The sequence below is a fragment of the Microcaecilia unicolor genome, chromosome 6, assembly GCF_901765095.1.
Source record: "Microcaecilia unicolor chromosome 6, aMicUni1.1, whole genome shotgun sequence".
NCBI classification, from domain to species: Eukaryota; Metazoa; Chordata; class Amphibia; order Gymnophiona; family Siphonopidae; genus Microcaecilia; species Microcaecilia unicolor.
In genome coordinates this window covers 182,212,194-182,233,988 of record NC_044036.1, presented here as the reverse complement: position 1 = coordinate 182,233,988, position 21,795 = coordinate 182,212,194, and the positions used below count along the sequence as shown (strand labels likewise).

The window sequence follows — 21,795 nt, the reverse complement described above, 5'->3', positions numbered from 1 at the left end:
CCTTTGTCCCTGGAGTAGGGTATTCCTGGGGCGCAAAGAGGGCCCTTAGAATTTACATAAGGCACACAGGGAAGAGTCTTGTTTATAAATTCACATCTCATTATCCTAAAAAAGTCTTTCAGTCACTGAGTTTTTACGTAGATATTTGTCTGAGACGGTGTAAAGGGTGTCCTGTGAGATCATAGATTACTCTTGCTATCCCTCATTTGTGAGCAGCTATCCGACACTAAAGCTTTGATGCTGCCTGCCGTATTGGAGGGGCTGAAACCAATTCCGCTTGCATACTGTAAAGAGTGGTCACGCATCCTGTGTGCACTCCCTGCCCTGCTATTTCTGCAGTGGACTTACTTTTCCATACCAAGTCTGCATTTATTTATTTATTTATGTGTAGCATTTGTATCCCACATTTTCCCACCAATTTGCAGGTTCAATGTGGCTTACATTTGCCGTAATGGCGATTGCCATTTCCGGTTAGCAGAGTTACAAATGGTATTGCGTTAAGGTGCTTACATACATGGTAGCAAACATGGAGCATAACATATATGGCATAGATCATGGTGTGTGTATATATATATATATATAACGTACATACATGGTAAAGAAGAGAAAAGTTGTGGTAGTGCATGAAGGCTGAAGGCTCCTGAGTAGTGGATTGGTTAGTAACATGCATTAGGTCATCGACTAAAGAGAGTCCCTATTCCGCATAAGCTTAATTCCGAATTGCTTAATCATTAATATCATAGAGGTTGATCAGTCATGTGTTAGGAGTTCGGTTTTGTGTAGATCGTGTATAGTTTCGTTATTTAGTATTAGGATGGATGCTTAAGGTATGCCTTCTTGAAAAGATCTGTTTTCAGTAGTCTTCGGAAGATGGTTAGATCTTGCGTTGTTTTTATGGCCTTCGGTAGTGCGTTCCATAGCTGCGTGCAGACGTATGAGAAACTGGTTGCGTATGTGGATTTATACTTTAGTCCTTTGCAGTTAGGAAAATGGAGATTGAGGAATGTGCGTGATGATCTTTTTGCATTCCTAATAGGCAAGTCTATAAGGTCTGACATGTAGGTCGGAGCTTCTCCGTGGATGATTTTGTGGACCAGGGTGCAGACTTTGAACGCAATACATTCTTTTAGTGGGAGCCAGTCAGGCATATTTTCAAAGCACTTAGCCTTCCAAAGTTTCATAGGTTTCTATGGAACTTTGGAAGGCTAAGTGCTTTGAAAATATGCCTCCGTGTAGTTTTTCTCTTAGGGGTTTGGCGCTTTCGTATTTCGCTTTCCCAAATATGAGTCTGGCTGCTGTGTTTTGGGCGGTTTGAAGCTTCTTAATGATTTGTTCTTTGCATCCGGCATAAATGGCATTGTAGTAGTCTAGATGACTGAGCACTATTGATTGTACTAGGCTGCGGAGTACTTCCCTTGGGAAGAAAGGTTTGATTCTTTTGAGTTTCCACATTGAGTAGAACATTTTCTTTGCTGTGTTTTTTGCATGATTTTCGAATGTGAGATTTCGACAATTGTGACCCAGAATTTTCAGGCTGTCTGAGACCGGGAGGGTGTAATCCGGGGTGTTTATGGTGTTGGGTTTATTGGTGTTGTATTGTGAGGATAGAATGAGACATTGTGTTTTTTCTGTGTTTAGCTTTAGTTGGAATGTGTCCACCCATGAGTTCATTAATTGGAGGCTGTGTGTAATTTCATTTGTGCTTTCAGCTATGTCTTATTTGAACGGGATGTATAGCGTGACATCGTCTTGTTTTAATGCCCCCCTTTTAGACCCCTCCAGGGTTACCCAGACCCATGGGGGTCTGTTCTGGGAAGGCATCAGAAGGCGGAGTTCACACCTTATTCCCATGACCACAGCTTTCTGTCTTTCAGGATCTAGGTGTATCTTGGGCCATTTATGTTCCCACATATATATTATTAAAATCTACCCTAATTAGTTGGAAAAGTGAGTGTCACCTGTGTGTGGATTATTTGGTAGAGCAAATGATAGATAAACAGTAGAAATAAAGACAAAGATAGTTTTCAGAAATAGGATTTTGTTTATTCTTACCAAAATAAAGTCTTCTATTCAATACATTCATCAGACAAATTCTGGATTCAGCTGACTGGAGCTCTGCGTCCTAGATGCGTTGGGGAGAAATTTAAAGTCTGCATAGATGTACGGGTTGAGTCCTTGGTTGGATAGTGATTTGGCTAGAGGTATCATCATTAAGTTAAAAAGGGATGTTCACATGGAATTCAAGCCAGAAAAGGACCGGTGCTGCTTCCAGTGTCCTGAGGTCATGGGGCCTGCCAGCCATCATCTAGTATTTCTGGATTTCTCCCTTCTCTCCCATTGTCAGATTTTGATTTTTTCTGGAAATGGTCTGAACCCCAACACTCTGCAGATTTTATAATTCCACAGCTGGAACTAGCTGCTTCCCTTAAGGTTTATCACCTCTCTACTCCTGTCTGAAATCACCTTCCTGTAGTTCTCTGCATACCTTGTAATTGTCATTAAAGTTATGCAGTTATACGCAACAGTATTAACTAGATTCCTCAAAGCCTCGGGTTACTTGTTTTCATGATTCTGTTGCCTTTTCTTTTGGTCTTACCCTAGTTCATTATATTTTTTATTCTTACTTCTTTCTTGAAAGCTAATATGTACATCTTTTATTGTAGACAAAACTTCTGTCTTTAAAAATCTTGTCCAGTCTGATCAGTTCGTTGCTTCTATGGGCCTTAAAGTGCTGGTAATATGAAACTCAGGTATGCCAGATTCACCCATCAGAAACCTGCCTGACTCTAGGGTGTTCAGTCCCCTGTAAATGATGTTTCAACACAGTTATTGTTGTGTGAATAAACAGAAGCCCCTGAAAATCCAGGAAGGTAGTTGCGGTGGGGGGGGGGGGGGGGGGGGGGGGGGGGGGGGGGGGGGGGGGGGGGGTGTTAGAAGGTGGGAAAGGGGTGGGTCAGAACTTAGAGACAACGGGGAATTGCATCTAGCTGCAGTTGGTGTACAGCAGCCGGAGGATGTTGCTGGTGGAGGGACGGGGCTGCCTTTTCCCTTTCTTGGGCCGGCGCAGAAAACTTGCATTAGTCATGTGCTGATGGCTGACTGCATGGCTTAAAATGCAAATGTGATGCCCATTTTTTACTCAATGATGCAGTATACAAGTTTGATGCAATAGAGCAGAAATATGTAGTAGCACATGTGCCGGAATGCCGTCCTGTGCGTTCTTCTCAGTCCTGTGTGCAGCTGTAGTTGCTCTTAGTGCAGAACCGTCACCTCCTACCTTTTTATACCCATGCTGTTCATGGAGGCCACAACAAAAGTTGGCAGGAAAAAGAAGAGCAGCATTAAATGCTCACAGACAACCAAGCCTCCGGGCTTTCAGGTGCCTGCGTTGTGCTCACCTGAGTCTTCCATGTGTTCTCCGAATAGCTAATACCTTACCAGTGATTTGAAGATGCTATGTGCTGGTGTCTAATGCAAGATTTGTGTGCAAAACTTGTGGGCAGGTGTTGCCTTAACTGTATTCTGCTGTCTGTGCAAGCTTTCTGCATCAGCCATCCCTGGTGTTTGGGGAATGATGACGGTATATTGAGAGTGTTGTTTAAACTGAGCTGTGCCTGTCTTGGGAACACTGGGCTGCAAGGGGGAGGCTGGATCTGATATCTTTAAGTAGATGCTGTGGAGATGCCGTTGCCTCTTTCTCCTCTGAGATCCCTTGCTATTGCTATTCTGTTTTGTGAACCTGTAAACAGAGAAAACCTGCTTCTCTGATAACCTGCCTTGCTATCCTTTCTGTCTCTGTGTGATACTGCATGAAGTAAAAACTATCCCCTGGTGTTTCTATCCATTTTATCTCACTCTATCAAATGCTAAAGGGCAAGCAGGATTAGGGGGTGCTGAACAAACTAAACTTCAGTGCCTTTCACTTCTCCAAGTCCTTTAGTTGCTTATGCTTTGCAAGCAAGAAGTTGAATGGGCAAGGGAGTAATCCACCCTGTCCTACTGCTTGTTCTGCAGGGAGTGAAGACTATCTCTGTTCCCTTCATCTCACTGGTGGGCCGATGATCAGAAACAAATGCAGACGCTAGAGGCTGTTAGCGCCATACTAGCGCCTGCGTTTGCTACCGTCACATGATTAGAGCCCCTGATCGCGTGAAACAGTGTGCTCGCGGGCTGTGAATGCAAGTAGCATGCAAATGCATTCTAAACCTATTCATCCCCAATGATCAGCGACCAGCGCGCCAAAGATTGGCTCGCTGGCTGGGGCAAACCCTACGCCAGCTCGGAGCTGGCGTTAGGGTTTGCAGACCATTAGGAAGGAATGGTGAGCCCTGTCCAGCATGCATTTGCATGCTAGCTGGCCCCCATTCCCCCGAATGCAGCAGCCCCGGCAGGAACCCCGACCTGACCCCCCTTCAATCCAGCAACAGGGGACTGGATGTCCAGCAGACCTCTGGGCCCCCCGACCCCCCCCCCCGACACAGGTTCAGAGGGGGCTAGAGATCCGGTGGGTCTCCAGCCCCCCTACCCCCCCCCCCCCCCCCAGCATCCCTCCAATGTTCCTGGTGGCCCAGTGAGCCGCGGGTAATTTCCCCCCCCCCCCCCCCACCTGGTAGTCTAGCAGTCCTTCCCCACCCCCCTACCTACAGTTGGAGGAGGGAGGCAGCCTCCCTCCTCTTCCATCGGTGCTGCCTGAAAATGGCCGTGCCCAGCCTTCCCAGTGCATTTATTATTCAAGATGCCCGACTTGGCCATGTTTCGCCATCAAAAAGGCTGTGTCGGGGGGGGGGGGAACTATTGGGGCTCAGAAAGCCCATTCCCCTCATAGTTAGCACCATAGCCAGAGCATCAACATCAGTGTCTCTCTCCTCCTCTTTCATCACCTTGAATAGTAAACGCTCTTCTCTTCAATTTATTGGTCTGCTTTGTTTTGTCTGTGGATCCAATCATCTTGATTCATCTAACAGTTCTATTGACTGTGCTGTTTCCAATTGAGTCTCTCCACTAACTCTTCTAGACAGGTACAAATCAAGGTAAGGTATACACAAAAAATGGCACATGTGAGTTTATCTTGTTGGGCAGACTGGGTGGACCGTGCAGGTCTTTTTCTGCCGTCATCTACTATGTTACTATGTTCTTCATGAAGGAAGATAATGTATTTTCACAATCGGTGGTATTATATTTGATGAAACATTCAAAACTTCTCTCATATACCTCACAAATAATACCTTAGGAGATACCGATTCTAAACATGGAAAATTAAGACGTCTCAGGTTGCAGCTTCTAGTAGCATTTTCCAAAAATTCTATCTTAGCTTTTAAAATTGAATCTGTATCTAAAGTTTGAATATTAGATACAGATTCCTTCATTTTCTCAAGTGTATCAGCCAGTTGAGTTGCATCATTTTCATTTTGATTACCTTCTTTTGCAGATCTTGCCAATCGAAGCCCCAACACTATATTTTGAGAGGTTTAACGTTTTCCCAGGTCTAGTATAGCATTCCATATTGCCTTGAGTAAATTCTTCAGGATGAGACAAATTAAAAGATGATATCTGAGCAACCCCAGATGCTTGATGAAAATCTTGTTCACTCTGTACATTCTTCACTAAGGGCAAAGAAGTAGACAGTCCAGGTCTTGCCATCTGTGGCTCAGCTCCAACTGCAGGTTCACTCCGTTCACTGGCTCTCTGCGGCAAGCTTGACACCTCGGGCAATGCACTGCTAACATCTCTACACTCTGTGGATCATTGTCTCCTTACATTCTATTATCCGCTACCTTTGGCCTTGGTCCAAACTACCCACCCCACAGTTCCCCTATTCTGGTTAGGAAGTTAAGAAATCTCACTTTTGACCACTTTTTGCTTCATGCAGCCCCTTTCCTCGTAACTTTACATTTTCGTACTGGAGTCTTAACTTTCTACATGAGACACGACCTTTGCTACCATGAACTGAGGATGCTCAGGGAGTGCCAGCATCGGCGGCTGGAGGCACCCTGCTGATTCATTTCTTCTGAGGCAGCACAAGGAGGAAGGGGGCCACTTTGACAGTAGATTTCTTTGACTGGTGGGGCTTTGGCATCCCCACCAGAAAAGGTATTATATTTAATGTGTAGGGGGAGAGATGAAATATGTGCCTTTAATCACATGATTAATTGTGATTAAAAGTTGTAATCGAAATTCAGCCCTACAGAAAAATAAAACCATTGCCCTATTCACACAATAGAAATTTAAGTGAGAAATTAGTTCCTTTCTGGTTACCCAAACTCAAAGAAGCAGAAAACTCATGCGGAGGTCATTTCCCATGTGGTTCCTGTCCTGTTTGCAAGCATACATTTAGTCTACCAGTGTTTACTCATCCAGTCACTAAGAGGCACCAATTGCAACTCTGCTCGTGTTATATATGTAATCATCTGTCCCTGTAAAGTACTGCACGTTGGGAAAACAAAACCCATGATAAAAACAAGAAGCATAGAGCATAGGAGTTGCATCTGTAGGGGTGTGACCTCTGCAACATTAGTCACACATTAGAATTTGTTCAACCACACCAAAGATGATTTACAGTTCTTTGTTACCAGGAAAATACACAGAAGGCAGCGTGGCGGGCACATTGATCGGATTTTGTTACAGGAAGAACAACGACTTATTTTCAACCAAAACACAATAGAACCCAATGATGCATTTCAATGGCATTTTTGTAAGACCATGAATATGTGTATGCACATTTTTAAAAATTGATTTATTTTCAGTTAGGGCCCTATTTATTAAGCCGCACTATAGGCGCGCTAGCATTTTTGGCATTAGTTTTTAGAATTAGGTGTTAATTAAGGTGTGAAGAAGTAGAATATTTGCAAAGGTTACAAAGGGCTAACTGATTACTGGGCTAGCTTCAGACAAACAGCTGGCATGGTTAAAAAATGAGGGGAAGGAAGCTATTAGAGCTAAAAGAAAATCCTACAGAAAATGGAAGAAAGATCTGAATGAAAATAATAAGAAACAGTATAAGGAATGGTAAGTCAAGTGCAAAGCGCTGATAAGGAAGGCAAAGAGGGACTTTGAAAAAAAGATTGCGTTGGAGGCAAAAACACATAGTAAAAATTTTTTTAGGTCTATTAAAAGCATGAAGCTGCCAAAAGAATTGGTTGTACCACTAGATGACCGAGAGGTAAAGGGGCAATCAGGGAAAAGCCATAGCGGAGCGATTAAATGAATTCTTTGCTTTGGTCTTCACCAAGAAAGATTTGGGAGAGATACTGGTGCCAGAAAAGATATTCAAAGCTGATGAGTCAGAGAAACTGAATGAAATCTCTATAAACCTGGAAAAGATAATGGCACAATTTGACAAATTTGAAGAGTAGCAAATCGCCTGGACTGGATGGTATTCATCCCAGGGTACTGATAGAATTGAAAAATGAACTAGTGGAACTGTTGTTAAGTTGGAGAGTTTTCAATGTAATGACAATTTTTAAAAAGAGTTCCAGAGGTGATCCAGGAAATTATAGATCGGTGAGCCTGACGTCTGTGCCAGGCAAAATGTTAGAGACTATTATAAACAACAAAATTACAGAGCATACTCAAAAGCATGGATTAATGAGACAAAGCTAACATGGATTTAGTGAAGGGAAATCTTGCCTCACCAATCTATTACATTTCTTTGAAAGGTGAACAAACGTGTGGTAAAGGTGAGCCGGTCGATATTGTGTATCTGGATTTTCAAAAGGCATTTGACAAAGTACCTCATGAAAGACTCCAGAGGAAATTGGTGAGTCATGGGATAGGAGGTGTAGTGTACTATTATGGATTAAAAACTGGTTAAATGATAGAAAACAGAGAGTAGGGTTATATGGTCAGTATTCTCAATGGAGAAGGGTAGATAGTGGGGTTCCCCAGGTCTGTGCTGGGACCGTTGCTTTTTAACATATTTATAAATGATCTAGAGATGGGAGTAACTAGTGAGGTAATTAAATTTGCTGACTACACAAAGTTATTCAACTTTGTTAAGTCGCAAGAGGTTTGTGAAAAATTACAAGAGGACCTTGGGAGACTGGGCATCCAAATGGCAGATGACATTTAATGTGATTTAGTGCAATGTGATGCATGTGGGAAAGAGGAAGTTGAACTATGGCTATGTAATGCAAGGTTCCATATTAGAAGTCACCAACCAGGAAAGGGATCTAGATGTCATTGTTGATACGTTGAAACTAGAGAGTTACACGGGGACAGAAATCTTACCCATCCCCACCCATCCCCATAAGAATTTGACCTGTCCCCACCCGTCCCAGCAAGAATTTAATGGTACATAAAAAAATTTTCTAGTCGGTTCTCTGTCTCTCTCTAGGTTTGAGCCGCAGCACTGCAGGCAAGGAAGGAACAGAAGTTGGAACTTGGAACACTCTGGTGCACACATGTAAGACTTGTCTCTGATTCACTGGCACTGTGTGCTGAGAGGTCACCACATGCACGCGCCAGTAGGTCAGGTGACATCTTATGCTTGTGCCTGTGTCGGAGCTGAGGTCTGCGCATCAGCCCAGGAGCAGGATGTCAGACTCACAGAAACAGAACAAAGCCTTGCAGATCAGCCAGGCTTCGTTCTGTTTCTGTGAGTCTGACGTCCTGCACGTACAACGTGCAGGATGTCAGAAACAGAACGAAGCCTTCAGAGCAAGAAGAGGACCTCCTCGGCTGGCGGGGATTGGGGTCCCCCGCCAGCAAAGGTAGGCAACGGCGGGGGAGGGTTGACAGCGGGAGGGGGGTCGAGAGGGTCATCGACAGGGGGGGGTCCAAGGCCAAATCTATGGGGGCCCAGGCCCCACGTAGCTACGCCACTGGTTCCCAGCACGGTAAGCTTTGTGCGTTGGGCCCTAGTCTGCTCCCTGCTGGCTGAGAGTTTTTTTGATTTTACATTTGCCCTCTGTTAAAGCAAATAAGTTTACAAAGTTCTTTCAGTCTGTCTTTTCTTTTGCAGGAGTTAGATTGTGAAATGCATTACCATTGAATATTAGACATCTTGACAATTATCTTTTAAAAACATGGTTATTTGAGAAATACTTGTATTAAATTTAAATTTTTGCAGCTTATTTGTAAGCTACTTTTAATGTAGCAGGGTTATTTTATGTACTCTCTCAGGTATGCCTGACTTCTTTGATGTAATCCGCATAGAACGTACAAGGGCGTTTGTGGAATATAAGAACTGTATTAGATTAGATTAGCTCAGAGTGCTCTCTGCACCAGTATTGAGGCCCAGTCAGTTCCCTTACTCTTCTGCAGCATCAGAACCTTGCACACCTCCTGAATAGCGTGCTCCATAGATTCTTAACGGGGTTTTTTTCACCCCCCTGCATTTCCAATTTTTTAGGACATCCAACTTGTATGGCTGTTCCTGTTCCTTTTCCAATTTGTCCACTTTAATCCAGGCCCCCCATAGTGAATTCATCGTGCTCCTCAGTCTTTGTCTCAGTTTCCAACACTCTTGTACCCAGGTCATGGATTCACAATCCACATGTTCCTGATTTTACTTGTGATGTCATCCTTCACTGCCTTCAGGTCTTTAAATTGGCGAAGCATTTCGAGTTTTCCATTCTTCCCCACCATTTTCTCTGTGCCAGTATCCCTGTCAGATAGTACCTCTCTTTTTGAGTCTGACGCTATGATGAGTATGGAAGGTCTGGTGTGCCACAGGCTACTCATTACCACACTACACTGATCTCTGTCACTGCCTCACCTCTGGCTGCAGACTCATGCTTGCCATGCTGCTGGATGTCTAAAATATTATTGGGAACATTTTAGTGTCCAAACTCTCAATGGCTACAAATACCCACTTTTATCAGTGCCAGGGAGAGCTACTGGACTATGCTGTCATCTTGGGCACTGGTGTCACCCCCATCCACACACGTATATTTTATAAAATACACAGATACATACATTAGAAACATACATATTTACACCATCTTCAGAGCAGGTGTGAATATGTACATTTGAATTTGCTTGCTTTTGGGAACTTAGTTTATAAAGGCACATGGATGTATTTATAAAATAGGAATAAAATATGTTGGACATTCAACATAGACACCCTGTCATAAAACTTCCCCAGTGTGTGTTGGCGCTGATAGAATGTCCTTTTCCTAATACACTCCATATTGCAGAAGCGAAACGCATTTTGAAATTATCCGTTCCATCAGAAGTTAGACACAGAAGGTTTGGCATGTGATGGCACGCTGCTTTATGGCTAGGGGCCACAGTTCCTCAGACCTGAGATGTGGCAAAATGCAAGGAAAATCTGACATGCCGTGTGAGGCACAGGCTGACACTAAGGGTTGTAACAAATGTGCTGTGGATGAAAATGCCAGGGGGCATGGTGTAGCAAGGATGCATTTAGTCAGTAAGCGGAGGAGCTGGGGGAGTCTTTATTCACCGGCTTGTTAGCAAGTGTTTGTAACTGTGAAATCTGTAGATAAAACTCCCAGTACATAATAAGAAGGAACGTCTCTTAACATTATAAGAACCATCATGGTGTAGTGGTTATGAAAGGCAGAAAGCTCAGATTGATGGACCTTTGGTCTGTCCCAGCATGGCCATACTTATGTACTTATTTGCTTTTTGATCGTTAAAATACCATGAGGCATGTTTTCAAAGCACTTAGCCTTCCAAAGTTCCATAGGTTTCTATGGAACTTTGGAAGACTAAGTGCTTTGAAAATATGCCTCCATGTGCATTTATATCCGCAGTTGAACTCATCATCGATTTTTGAAACAACGATCGATGCTCAAAGGAAATTGAATGCAAATGAGATGCACTGAAATTCTGCAAGTGGCTCAGTAGGTAAAGCGCTCAGCACATGCATAAAAGAGTCTTGCGTTAAGCGTTGATGTTCTGTGCATGCCTAGGAAAAAAAGGCAACAACTATGTCATAGGCATGTATCCAGTGGCATCACATGGAGTTTTTTTTGTTCCACGACGACTTTAAAGCTACTGTTATGTGTAAGACATACACACATACAATACATGCAGATGCTATTAAAAAATGCAAGCAGGCTGCTTCAACAAGAAGTCGTCCTCATGCAGTGACAGCTCCAGACCTAGAAAAATTTGAATGTTAACGGTAGGTGCTCCTTTCTGTGTATTGCATGGAAACATCTGTGCATCGCATAGAATGCTCATTTTAATACTACTGAGCTCACTGTAGTACATGTGCATAGGATTATCGGTAGCTGCTACCATGAATGGTAAAAGCAATGCAGAACCTCTTTGTGCATTACACTCTGAAAAACATGTGCGCTAGACTGGCTACAACCAGTCTAAATTGAATGTTGCAAGCATTGTAAACTTTGAGCATCGGGACCTAAGAGATTACCTTCCTAGCCTCTGTTAATTTCTATCAGTGTGGGGTTTTTTTCTCCTGTATAGATGGACTTTTTTAAATCTTCTAAATGGAGAATCTTGGCACTTCCTTATAGACAGTATTTTTATTATTTAATGAATCGTGTTTTTATTCCACTTATTCAACAATGTAAGCAGATCTCAAATTCAGCATAAAATAATTAACAGAAAACAGAAATGGGCACAGTGCACAAGCTACAATGTGTGCTGTGATGCCTGGTGATATGTAAGGGTACGCTATGTCGTGCGTTCTTCAGAGTCAGCAAAAGGGGTAAGGGTTACATGCTGCCTGCATGCTTAGTCTCTGATTTGCCCTCTTCTACTGTCCGGGTAACAGGTTGCTCTCTTATAGGGGGTAGTTCTCTAAAGTCAGCACTAACTATTTCATGACAAATACACATGGAAAGGATTAGAAATTTATTTATTTAACACATTTATACCCCACATTTTCCCACTAGTTGTAGGCTCAATGTGGTTTACTCAAGACGGTAGGTCAGGCTACAGTTCAGTAAAATACAATTCCTCCATGACCCTCCAGACTGGTCAAGACGCGTGGGTTATGTCCTCCTACCAGCAGAGGGAGACTGAGAAACACTGAGCTTTTGAATACTGTATATATAACCTGTGCAGTACATCCACTAGCCAGTATTTTCTCAGTCTCAGAAGAGGTAGAAGGACAGCCTGTGCAGTCTTCAATAGTCTGGTGAGGTAGTTTGGATACTAGGTCACGGGGACATGTTGGTTTCCTGACCATTTTCTGTTTCTTGACATACCCTGTACGTGTGTTAAAAAAGAAATCATAATAATAAATAAGTGCTTCGGGGCCCTGGGTCCGGTGGGGCCCAGTGTTTTCCCCCGGGGTGTCACACCTATTTTGGGTCCCTCCCCCTGTGCTGCTCTCTGTATTGAGATTCTGGCAGCTTGTGCCTCGGCTGCTTTCCTGGTACTGTAGCCTTGAGTGCCTCACAATTCTCAGCTGCCAATTTATGTTCCTGTTTCTTTAAGAGCAACAGTGAATTTCTTGTGCTCGGAACGAATGGAGTTTCAGTTCTTTGTTAGAGTGTGAGAGCAGCGCGAGTGTGTTGAGTGAGAGCAGTTTGGGTCTGTCTCGCGCAGCATTGTTGTTTTTGCCCTCGTGCTTAGATGGCGGGCAAACTTCTCTGATGTCGCGCGTGTCGTCTTTGTGGCGAACCAAAGCAGGCAACAGTGGCGGCTCCCCCCGAGTTAACTGTGGAGGTCCCGGCAGTTTCGGGAGTTGCTGGGACAGCGGGGGCTCCGCTCGGGACATCGTCAGCGGCTCCTGTTTTGGCGGGAACGTCTGCCATTTTGTCAGCGGTGCGCGCTGCGGAATCAGCTGTTTTTTGGCCCGCTGCTCCCGTTTTAGTTGCAAAAGCCCCGTCTGAGGCTCTTGGAGGGGTTGGTTTTCCCCCTGATTTTGTGTGGACCCTCTATCAGGCATGGAGGACGGGACGACCCCCCCCCCCCCCCCCCCCCCGTTGGAGGAAGGGGCTAGTACCTCGCTAGCAAAAAGACCACGGGTGGATTGGTCAGATGACGGGGAGTACTTTTCTCCGGGTGGTTCTGACGGAGCGCTTAGTGAGCTTGGGGACCCAGAGGGGTTTGAAGGCTCTCAGGATGCGGAGTGCTTGATTCCTGGTGAGGATTCCTCAGTGGTTCGTATTTTCCACAGAGATGAGCTGTCTGAGCTTATAGATCAGGTGACGGCCACCCTTAAGTTTGATCAGCAAGAGGTAGCCGTGGGGTAGGCTAGACAGGTGGATCCCTTAGTTAAAGGTATCCAGCGGAAAGCCCGGTCCTTCCCCATGAACAAGGATCTCCGGGATATGGTTTTTCAGGAGTGTAATGCTCCGGATGCGCCATGTAAAGTCGCAAAAGCCATGGCGAGGCTTTATCCTCTTCCGCAGGAGGATAGGGATTCCTTTAAGGCTCCCACAGTGGACGCCGTGGTGACGGCAGTTACTAAAGCCACAACAATCCCGGTAGATGGAGGTACCGCTCTCCGTGACCCCCAGGATAGGAGGCTGGAATCATTTCTCAAGCGTAGTTTCGATCTGTCAGCTCTCGCCTTGCAGGTGGTGTGTGGGGGCCTGGTAGCTCGGGCGTGTTTTCACTGGGCCGAGAAGCTTCTGGATGATTCGGTGGATGTTGGTTCCTCGAGGGTCCAGGAGTTAGCCAAGCTGGAGATGGGATCATCTTTTTTGTCGGATGCTCTTTATGATTTATTGCGTGCTTCGGCAAAAAATATGGCTATGGTAGTGGGGGTGCGCAGGGCCCTCTGGTTACGCGGTTGGGTCGCGGACGCGGCCTCTAAGGCTAAGCTGTGTTCTCTTCCCTTCAAGGGGTCCATGCTTTTTGGTGAGGAATTGGATAAATTGTTGAAAGCTCTCAGTGATGCCAAGGCCCCTCGTCTTCCGGATTTTCGTCCCAAGGTGGCTACCAGGGGTACTTCTTCCCGAGGTCGGTTTAAGGAGGCTCGTCGGTATAGGCCAGGGAGGTCTAGTGGGTCTTCTAGAGGGTGGTTCTTCCAGCGCACCAAGTCCTTTCATGGGAGTCGTCGCGGAGGGCGTGACTTTTCCGCGGGAGGACATGTTTCAGGGCGAAATTCACAATGAAGGTGCGGGCCCAGGCTCTGGTTCGGGTAGGGGCTCGTCTGAGTCTTTTTTTTTTTTTTTTTTTACCAGAACTGGGCCCAAATAACTTCAGATCAGTGGGTTCTCGAGGTGGTGCGAGACGGATATGCCCTGGAGTTCGACAGTTTGCCTCCCTGAAGGTTCTTGGAGCCCCCTTGTCATTTGAGGCTCAAGCGGGCAGCAGTGTGGGACACTTTGGCTCGTCTTATCAGGGGGGTGGTACCGGTTCCCCCCGCTCAGCATGGCTCGGGCTGCTATTCGATCTATTTTGTGGTCCCAAAGAAGGAAGATGCCTTTCGGCCTATCTTAGATCTAAAGAGAGTCAATGCAGCCCTCAAGGTTCCCTCGTTTCACATGGAAACATTGCGGTCGGTCATTGTCGCGGTTCAGGAAGGGGAGTTTCTAACATCTTTGGATTTGACGGAAGCTTATCTCCACATTCCTATTCGTGCCGCTCATCAGCGATTTCTTCGCTTTGCTGTATTGGGGAAGCACTTTCAGTTCTGTGCTCTGCCTTTCGGACTAGCATCGGCTCCCTGAACTTTTTCCAAGTTTATGGTTGTAGTGGCTGCGGCGGCCTTGCGGAGGCAGGGTATTCTGGTGCACCCGTACCTGGACGATTGGCTGATTCGGGCCAAGTCCAGGTCGGAGAGTGAGATTGCTACTGCTCGAGTGGTACAGTTTCTTTAGTCTCTGGGCTGGGTAGTGAACTTCGGCAAGAGTCATCTGGTGCCGTCGCAGTCTCTGGAATATCTGGGGGTCCTTTTCGATACCAGGAAGGGTCGAGTATTCTTGCCGGGTCCCCGGATTCGCAAGTTGCAGGGTCAGATTCGTCGATTTCTGGCGGAATCGGCACCGACGGCCCGGGAGTATCTGCAAGTCCTGGGGCTGATGGCGGCCACCATAGAGGTAGTTCCGTGGGCTCGGGCGCACATGCGGCAGTTGCAGTTAGCTCTTCTCAGTCGTTGGTCACCACTGTATCAGGAGTTGGACATTCGTCTTCAGCTGTCAGTAATCCCACGCCTCAGTCTCCGGTGGTGGCTAGACACATGCAATCTGGAAAAGGGAATGCCGTTGGAGGCTCCGCAGTGGGTGGTCCTCGTCACAGACGCCAGTCTCCAAGGCTGGGGAGCTCGTTGTCTCGGGCAAGTAGCTCAAGGTCGGTGGACTCAGAATCTCAGTGGTCCATCAATCGCTTGGAAACTCGGGCCATTCGGTTCACACTTCAGGCCTTTCAGAGTCTTCTGTTCCTGAAACCAGTCAGGGTTTTCTGCGACAATGCCACCGCTGTGGCTTATGTCAACCTTCAGGGGGGCACAAAGAGTCAGGCGGTCGCGGAGGAGGCGGCGCTGTTGTGCCAATGGGCGGAGATTCACCTTCTAGCGCTCTCCGCGGCCCATGTGGCCGGAGTGGACAACGTGTATGCAGATTACCTGAGCAGACATACTCTCTAGACCCCGGAGAGTGGTCTCTGCATCGGTCGGTGTTCGATCGCATTGTGTCGGTCTGGGGGCTTCCTGTGGTGGACCTGATGGCAACGGCCCGCAGTGCTCAAGTTCAGCGGTTTTTCAGTCGTCGGAGGGACCCTTGAGCGGAAGGGATCGACGCTCTTCTGGTGCCCTGGCCTCAGGAGTTGCTGTATGTTTTTCCTCCATGGCCGTTAGTCGGACGCATAGTTCAACGCATAGCTTGGCACCCCAGATGGGTAATTTTGATAGCCCTGAATTGGCCGCGTCGGCCTTGGTACGGAGATCTGGTACGGCTGGCGGTAACGGACCCTCTTCCGTTGTCATATTCAGTGGTGTTGTGTCAGGGCCCGATAATTATGCCAGATCCGGATCGGTTCTCGCTTACGGCCTGGCTCTTGAGAGGCATAGGTTAAAGAAGAAAGGGTTTTCATCCAGAGTCATCGCCACGATGTTGAGCTCTCTTAGGCAATCTACTTCGTTGGCTTACATCCGGGTCTGGAGAGTCTTTGAGCATTGGTGTGCAGGTAGACAGGTTCTTCCTTTTTTCGTGCGTCGGTGACGGATGTATTGGAGTTTTTGCAGGATGGTATGGACAGGGGTCTGGCCTTGTCCTCCTTGAAAGTACAAGTGGCAGCTTTGTCGTGTTTCCATGGGAAGGTGCAGGGGAAGTCTTTAGCTTCTAGTCCTGATGTTGTTCGTTTTTTGAAGGGTGTTAAGTTGCTGCGACCGCCTCGGCGGTGGATGGTGCCTCCGTGGGATTTGAATCTCGTTCTGGATGCTTTGGTTAGGCCGCTGTTTGAGCCCTTGGTTTCCGTTTCGGACAAGGGTCTTTCCTTAAAGACAGTTTTCTTGGTGGCTATTACTTCAGCTCGGAGGGTGTCAGAGCTTCATGCTTTGTCTTGTAGAGAACCCTTTTTTACTTTTTCCAAGGAAACGGTTTTGTTGCGGCCGGTGCCGTCCTTTTTGCCCAAGGTGGTCTCAGAGTTTCATGTTAATCAAGTCATTTCCTTGCCAGTTTTGGGTAACTTGGCGGGGGATGCGTCGTCTGGCAAAGTTAGATGTGCGGACAGTCTTGCGCTGTTATATTTCCAGAACTCGGGAGTATAGAGTTTCTGATCGTTTGTTCGTTCTTCATGGTATGAGTCTGGACAGGTGTGACAGTGTTTGGTAGTCTACCTGTGGAAGCACACATGAAAAAGGGACACAGTAAGAGAAATGAAGAAAGTGTCCTGTTGGCAGTGGCCACGTACAGGGTTGCTCATTATAGTTAGTGTTATTGTTTCTCTGCTTTGTTAGTTTTATACTGGCTAGTGGATGTACTGCACAGGTTATATACAGTATACAGTATTCAAAAGCTCAGTGTTTCTCAGTCTCCCTCTGCTGGTAGGAGGACATAACCCACTCGTCTTGACCGGTCTGGAGGGTCTAGAGGAAAGAAAATTAGCAGGCAAGATCTAATTTCACCTTAAACAATGTCATATATAGGTATCAAATAGGACAACAAAGATAATAAAAGTGAAAAAGATGATAAGGTCCATGGATTTTGCTGTATCAAAGAAGAGGTACGTTAGGTTGGGTCAGGAAGGTAAGCCCTCTTAAACAGGGTGGTCCAGTAATTTCCTGAAACTTAGATGGTTCTGATTTGATTTTAAGATTTTGGGTAGTGCATTCCATAGCTGTGTTCCTATGACATATACATGCTTGTGTAAATGCCATAATTCCGCTTAAGCACTATTCTGTAAATACACACATTACATGATGTGTATTTTATAAATAGGCGTACACATGGGTGAAGCATTGGCAGGACTCATATTTCGTACATCATTTATAAAATACTACAAGTTACAAACATCTCTGGCACAGCTCTAGGGCTGGTGTTAGTTCTCACACCTAGATTATACAAATCAAATTAAGCCAAAAGGAAGTGAATCTGAAGCAGGGGAAACCAAAAAGATATGTAGCTAAACCATCCCAGCGCTATCATAACTTCAAGTGCTTAACATAAAATCTACACGAGACTGGGAAACTGGGCGTCTAAATGGCAGATGACATTTAATGTGAGCAAGTGCAAAGTGATGCATGTGGGAAAGAGGAACTCAAATTATAGTTGTGTTATTCAAGGTTCCATGTTAGGAATCACCGACCAAGAAAGGGATCTAGTTGTCGTCGTTGATGATACGTTGAAACCTTCTGCTCAGTGTGCTACGGCGGCTAAGAAAGCAAATAGAATGTTAAGTATTGTTAGGAAAGGAATGGAAAACAAAAATGAGGACGTTATAATGCCTTTATATCGCTCCATGGTGCAACCGCACCAAGAATATTGTGTTCAATTCTGGTCACCGCATCTAAATAAAGTTGTAGTGGAATTAGAAAAGGTGCAGAGAAGGGTGACGAAAATGATAATATGAGGAAAGTCTAAAGCGGCCAGGGCTCTTCAGCTTGGAGAAAAGACAAATGAGGTCTATAAAATAATGAGTGGAGTGGAAAGGGTAGACATGAAGCGTCTGTTTACTCTTTCCAAAATTAGTAGGTCTAGGGGGCATTCAATGAAGCTACAAAGTCGTAAATTTAAAATGAATCGGAGAAAATTTTTCTTCACTCAATGTGTAATTAAAATCTGGAATTTGTTGCCAGAGAATGTGGTAAAGACAGCTTAGTGGGGTTTTTAAAAGGTTTGGACGGTTTCCTAAAGGAAAGCTCCATAGACTATTATTAAAATGGACTTGGGGAAAATCCACTGCTTATTTCTGAGATAAGCAGAATAAAACGTTTTGTACTTTTTGGGGATCTTGCCAGTTATTTGTGACCTGGATTGGCTACTGTTGGAAACTGGATGCTGGGCTTGATGGACCTTTGGTCTGTCCCAGTATGACAATACTTATGTACTTATATACACTCAAACATATAAATCTTGGCAACAGCTTTTAATATCTTCATCTGTATAAACATTTAGGGCCCTGTTTACTAAGGTGCGCTAGTTTTTTTAGCTCGTGCTAAAAATGAGCGCATGCTAACTGTGTAGAGGCCAATAGGAATATTATGGGCCTCTACATGGTTAGTGCATGCTAAGGCTTAGCATTCGCTAAAAACGTTAACGCACCTCTAGTGCGGCTTAGTAAACAGGGCCCTTAAATTACAATCATGCAGATCACCGACATGGACCATGTTTCTTCTCTGCTTCAAGGTTGGTCCTACAATATAACACATGATTCTACATCAATAAAATATATAAAATATCATAATTTAACAACACTTCAATTATTCAAAGCATATCAACTCACCTCAGCATTTTTTTTCTATTCATGATGGCATTTCATTCATCGAGATGTCGTTGACGTGATGCTAACTACATAAAGACAGCCCACATATAACCACCAATCAAAACATCAAAGCTACACTGCCATTATCCAATAGTCAAACAGTTCGTCACAATAATGATGTCCAATCTAATTCTAAATTAAGTCCATTGGAATGCACAGTCTGAAGCGTGAAAATCCAACGCTGTTCTTTATAATTCAACAACTGTTCAGAATCTATTTATACAGAATCTATTTATATTAAAAGTTATTTTCAAGATTTATATGTTTGCGTGCAGATTTTATGTTAAGCATTTAGCGCTTGGATGGTTTAGCTACACACTTAGATTATAGGCACACATTTCACTTACTATGATAGTGTTCTATAAAGGAAAGCACACTTACAGAATTACCCTCACAATGGCTTTGCTTGTTCTGATTTCAGATTCATGAGGACTACGACTGCATGCTGAACCAAACCAATATTGGCCATAACAACAACAAGTTCTACATCATTCAACTCATCTGTAATCAGGGACAGTATTATTGCTGGAACCGCTGGGGGCGTGTGGTGAGTAGAGTAACTCCAGCTCACTAATCTGTGATCAGGGATAGTGTTACTGCTGGGGCTGACATCAGTGACAGCAGTACTGGTGGGAATCCTTAGAGAACTTTGTAAATCCCACCCCCAGCTCAATCAGTATAACTCCAGTGAAGAAAACAGAAAATAAGAATGAGTTGTTGGTTTGTTGTTTTACATTTTTTTCTGTTTGTTTTGCTGAGCAGGGAGAAGTTGGTCAGTCAAAGCTGAGCCCTTTACCCAGTTTGGATACAGCAATAAAAGACTTTGAGAAAAAGTTCAAAGACAAGACCAAGAATGACTGGAAGAATCGGGACTCGTTTGTGGCTCACCCGGGAAAGTACACTATGATAGAGATGCAGAATGATGAGGAAGGAGGAGAAGCCATGGTGAAGGTGAGGGCTAGAGAGCTGAAAGGGGGAGGGGAGGGGAAGGGAAGGGGTTTTGTTGCAGTAAAGATGAGTGGGGAAGAAGTAAAGATAAAGAATGGCAGAGAGATGAAGGGGAAGGGCAGAAAAGTGATAGGGAAGGTGAGAAAGGGGCAGGGATAATACTGTAGGTGAAGGAGAAGGAGGGCAGAGAAGGGACCAGGTGCTAAAGGATCCCAAGGAAGATGAGAGGGAAGGTACTTCTTCTAACTTTTAGTCTCTGTGCCTCTTCCAGGTGGACACTGTTGATGGTGTTCAACAGTCAGTGAAAAAGAAGGAGCTGCCATGTCGCCTGGACAAACCTACACAGGATCTGGTTTCACTTATCTTCAGCAATGATATGTTTAATGAAGCCATGAAAACCATGAACTTAGGTAACCCCTTAAAAGATAATAACAGACTTGTATTTCTATACAAAGCCTTTACATATACACCCAAGAACATTTTATAAGTACATACACACTGCCATATATACAGTGGTGTACAGAAATGTAGGCATTCCTGCTCAGATTTTATTTTTCACTGTGTTTGACACATCCTCTACATAATACCAAATTAAACACCAAAGAAAAGCCACACAAGGAGCAGAGAGTGACAAACTGCCTTTCAGCCTAGGAGAGAATGTTTAAAGGTTCTTTTATTTAAAGGAACCAGAGAAATGACCCGGCACAGGTCCGTGTTTCAGCAAACACAGCTGCCTACCTTAGGGGTCACAAGAAACACTCTATGTGAACAGAATTTGGTGTGATAGATGAATGTAGATTGTAGGATAAAAGACTGCACTGGAGTGCGTTGGGTTTGACGGTGCTGGAAGAAGATGGTAAACTGACCAACCATGAGTTTATGAACATATGGAAAGTTGGTGAAGATATTTTGAATACCAAATTTGCATGAGATTGACGAGTTAAAGGAAAGTCAAGATCAATTTGGAGATAATTGCTATCAGCGACAGCTGTGTGGAGCTGTAGATTGGAAAGACATTGTGAAATATTGATTTAGATCTACAGATTGATATGTGATCACATGGACATGAGCTGAAAGCACAGTTATAATAGAAGAATTGAATGGGAGTATACACCAAAACAATGGCACAGAATTATATGTGGAAATAGAAATTCCTTGTCATCAAGCAGATGAAGCCATTACGTATGGGTTGTGTCCATCAACCACCAGGGGGAGATAGAGAGCACTCAACTTTTCACAGTGCCTCATGGCCAGCTAGCTCCAACGCCTCTTCAGTATTCTCTATCTCCCCAAGCAGGGTGGCTGCAGCTTCTTCGAGCTCCATCAAAAATCTGCCTGGGGGTGGCTCCTGGCTTGCCAGTTGTTAGCCGGGGTGTTAGAAGCTATAGCAGCTTCACTTTGAAGGCACATAGGTCAGCCCTTTCCCTGCCTTACCCATGCCCCCAAGGATGTGGACATATTAGCTTGCTTTTCCCTGTCCTTTCCCACTCAGTGGATGCAGGCACATTGGTTCGCCTTTCCCTGCCTTTCTCACTTATCTGAGCCTCCGGAGTGATTTTATTTACCTCTTTTGCCTCTGCTTTCCTCACAGCGTTAAAAAAAAAAAAAAAAAAGAGGTTTTTCTTGAGATTCTTCTGCAGGACCGGAGCTGTGATACTCGGTCTAGTGAGGTAAGAGTGTTTTCTGACTCCTCCGGGGTGGGCCCGCGATCGGAACGTTTTTGGCGCGAACCGCCATTTTTGAATTTTCCGCCGTTTTCGGCGATGGCTGCGGAGACTGTAAAGCGCTGTTCTAAATGTGGCAAGCGCAAATCAGCAGCGGGGCTCTGTAATTCGTGCTGTACAGACGGTAGAGCCGGCCTGAGCATGGCGAGCGGCGATCTTTCGCGCTCTGAGCTGGCAGCGGACGCCATTTTGGATTTTCTACATGGCGCGGCCTCCGTTGCGACGGAGAGCCCTGAATCCGGGGGGGGGGGGGGGGGGGGGTCCCCTGAGTGAGGCTAATAATAGAGCTGATAGCCCTGGGCAGGATCCGGGT

The 21,795-nt window shown here is 45.1% G+C and overlaps 1 protein-coding gene across 2 annotated transcripts in view; it reads left to right on the top strand.

The window, feature by feature from the left end:
* Window positions 1-21,795, top strand: part of PARP3 (poly(ADP-ribose) polymerase family member 3) — an 85,831-nt gene that overhangs the window by 23,773 nt on the left and 40,263 nt on the right. For both annotated transcript variants that reach the window (XM_030206660.1, XM_030206659.1), the window contains exons 3-5: window positions 19,232-19,357; window positions 19,573-19,761; window positions 20,030-20,168. In XM_030206660.1, the coding sequence (XP_030062520.1) occupies window positions 19,232-19,357; window positions 19,573-19,761; window positions 20,030-20,168 (454 nt within the window). The remainder of the gene's footprint in view (window positions 1-19,231; window positions 19,358-19,572; window positions 19,762-20,029; window positions 20,169-21,795) is intronic.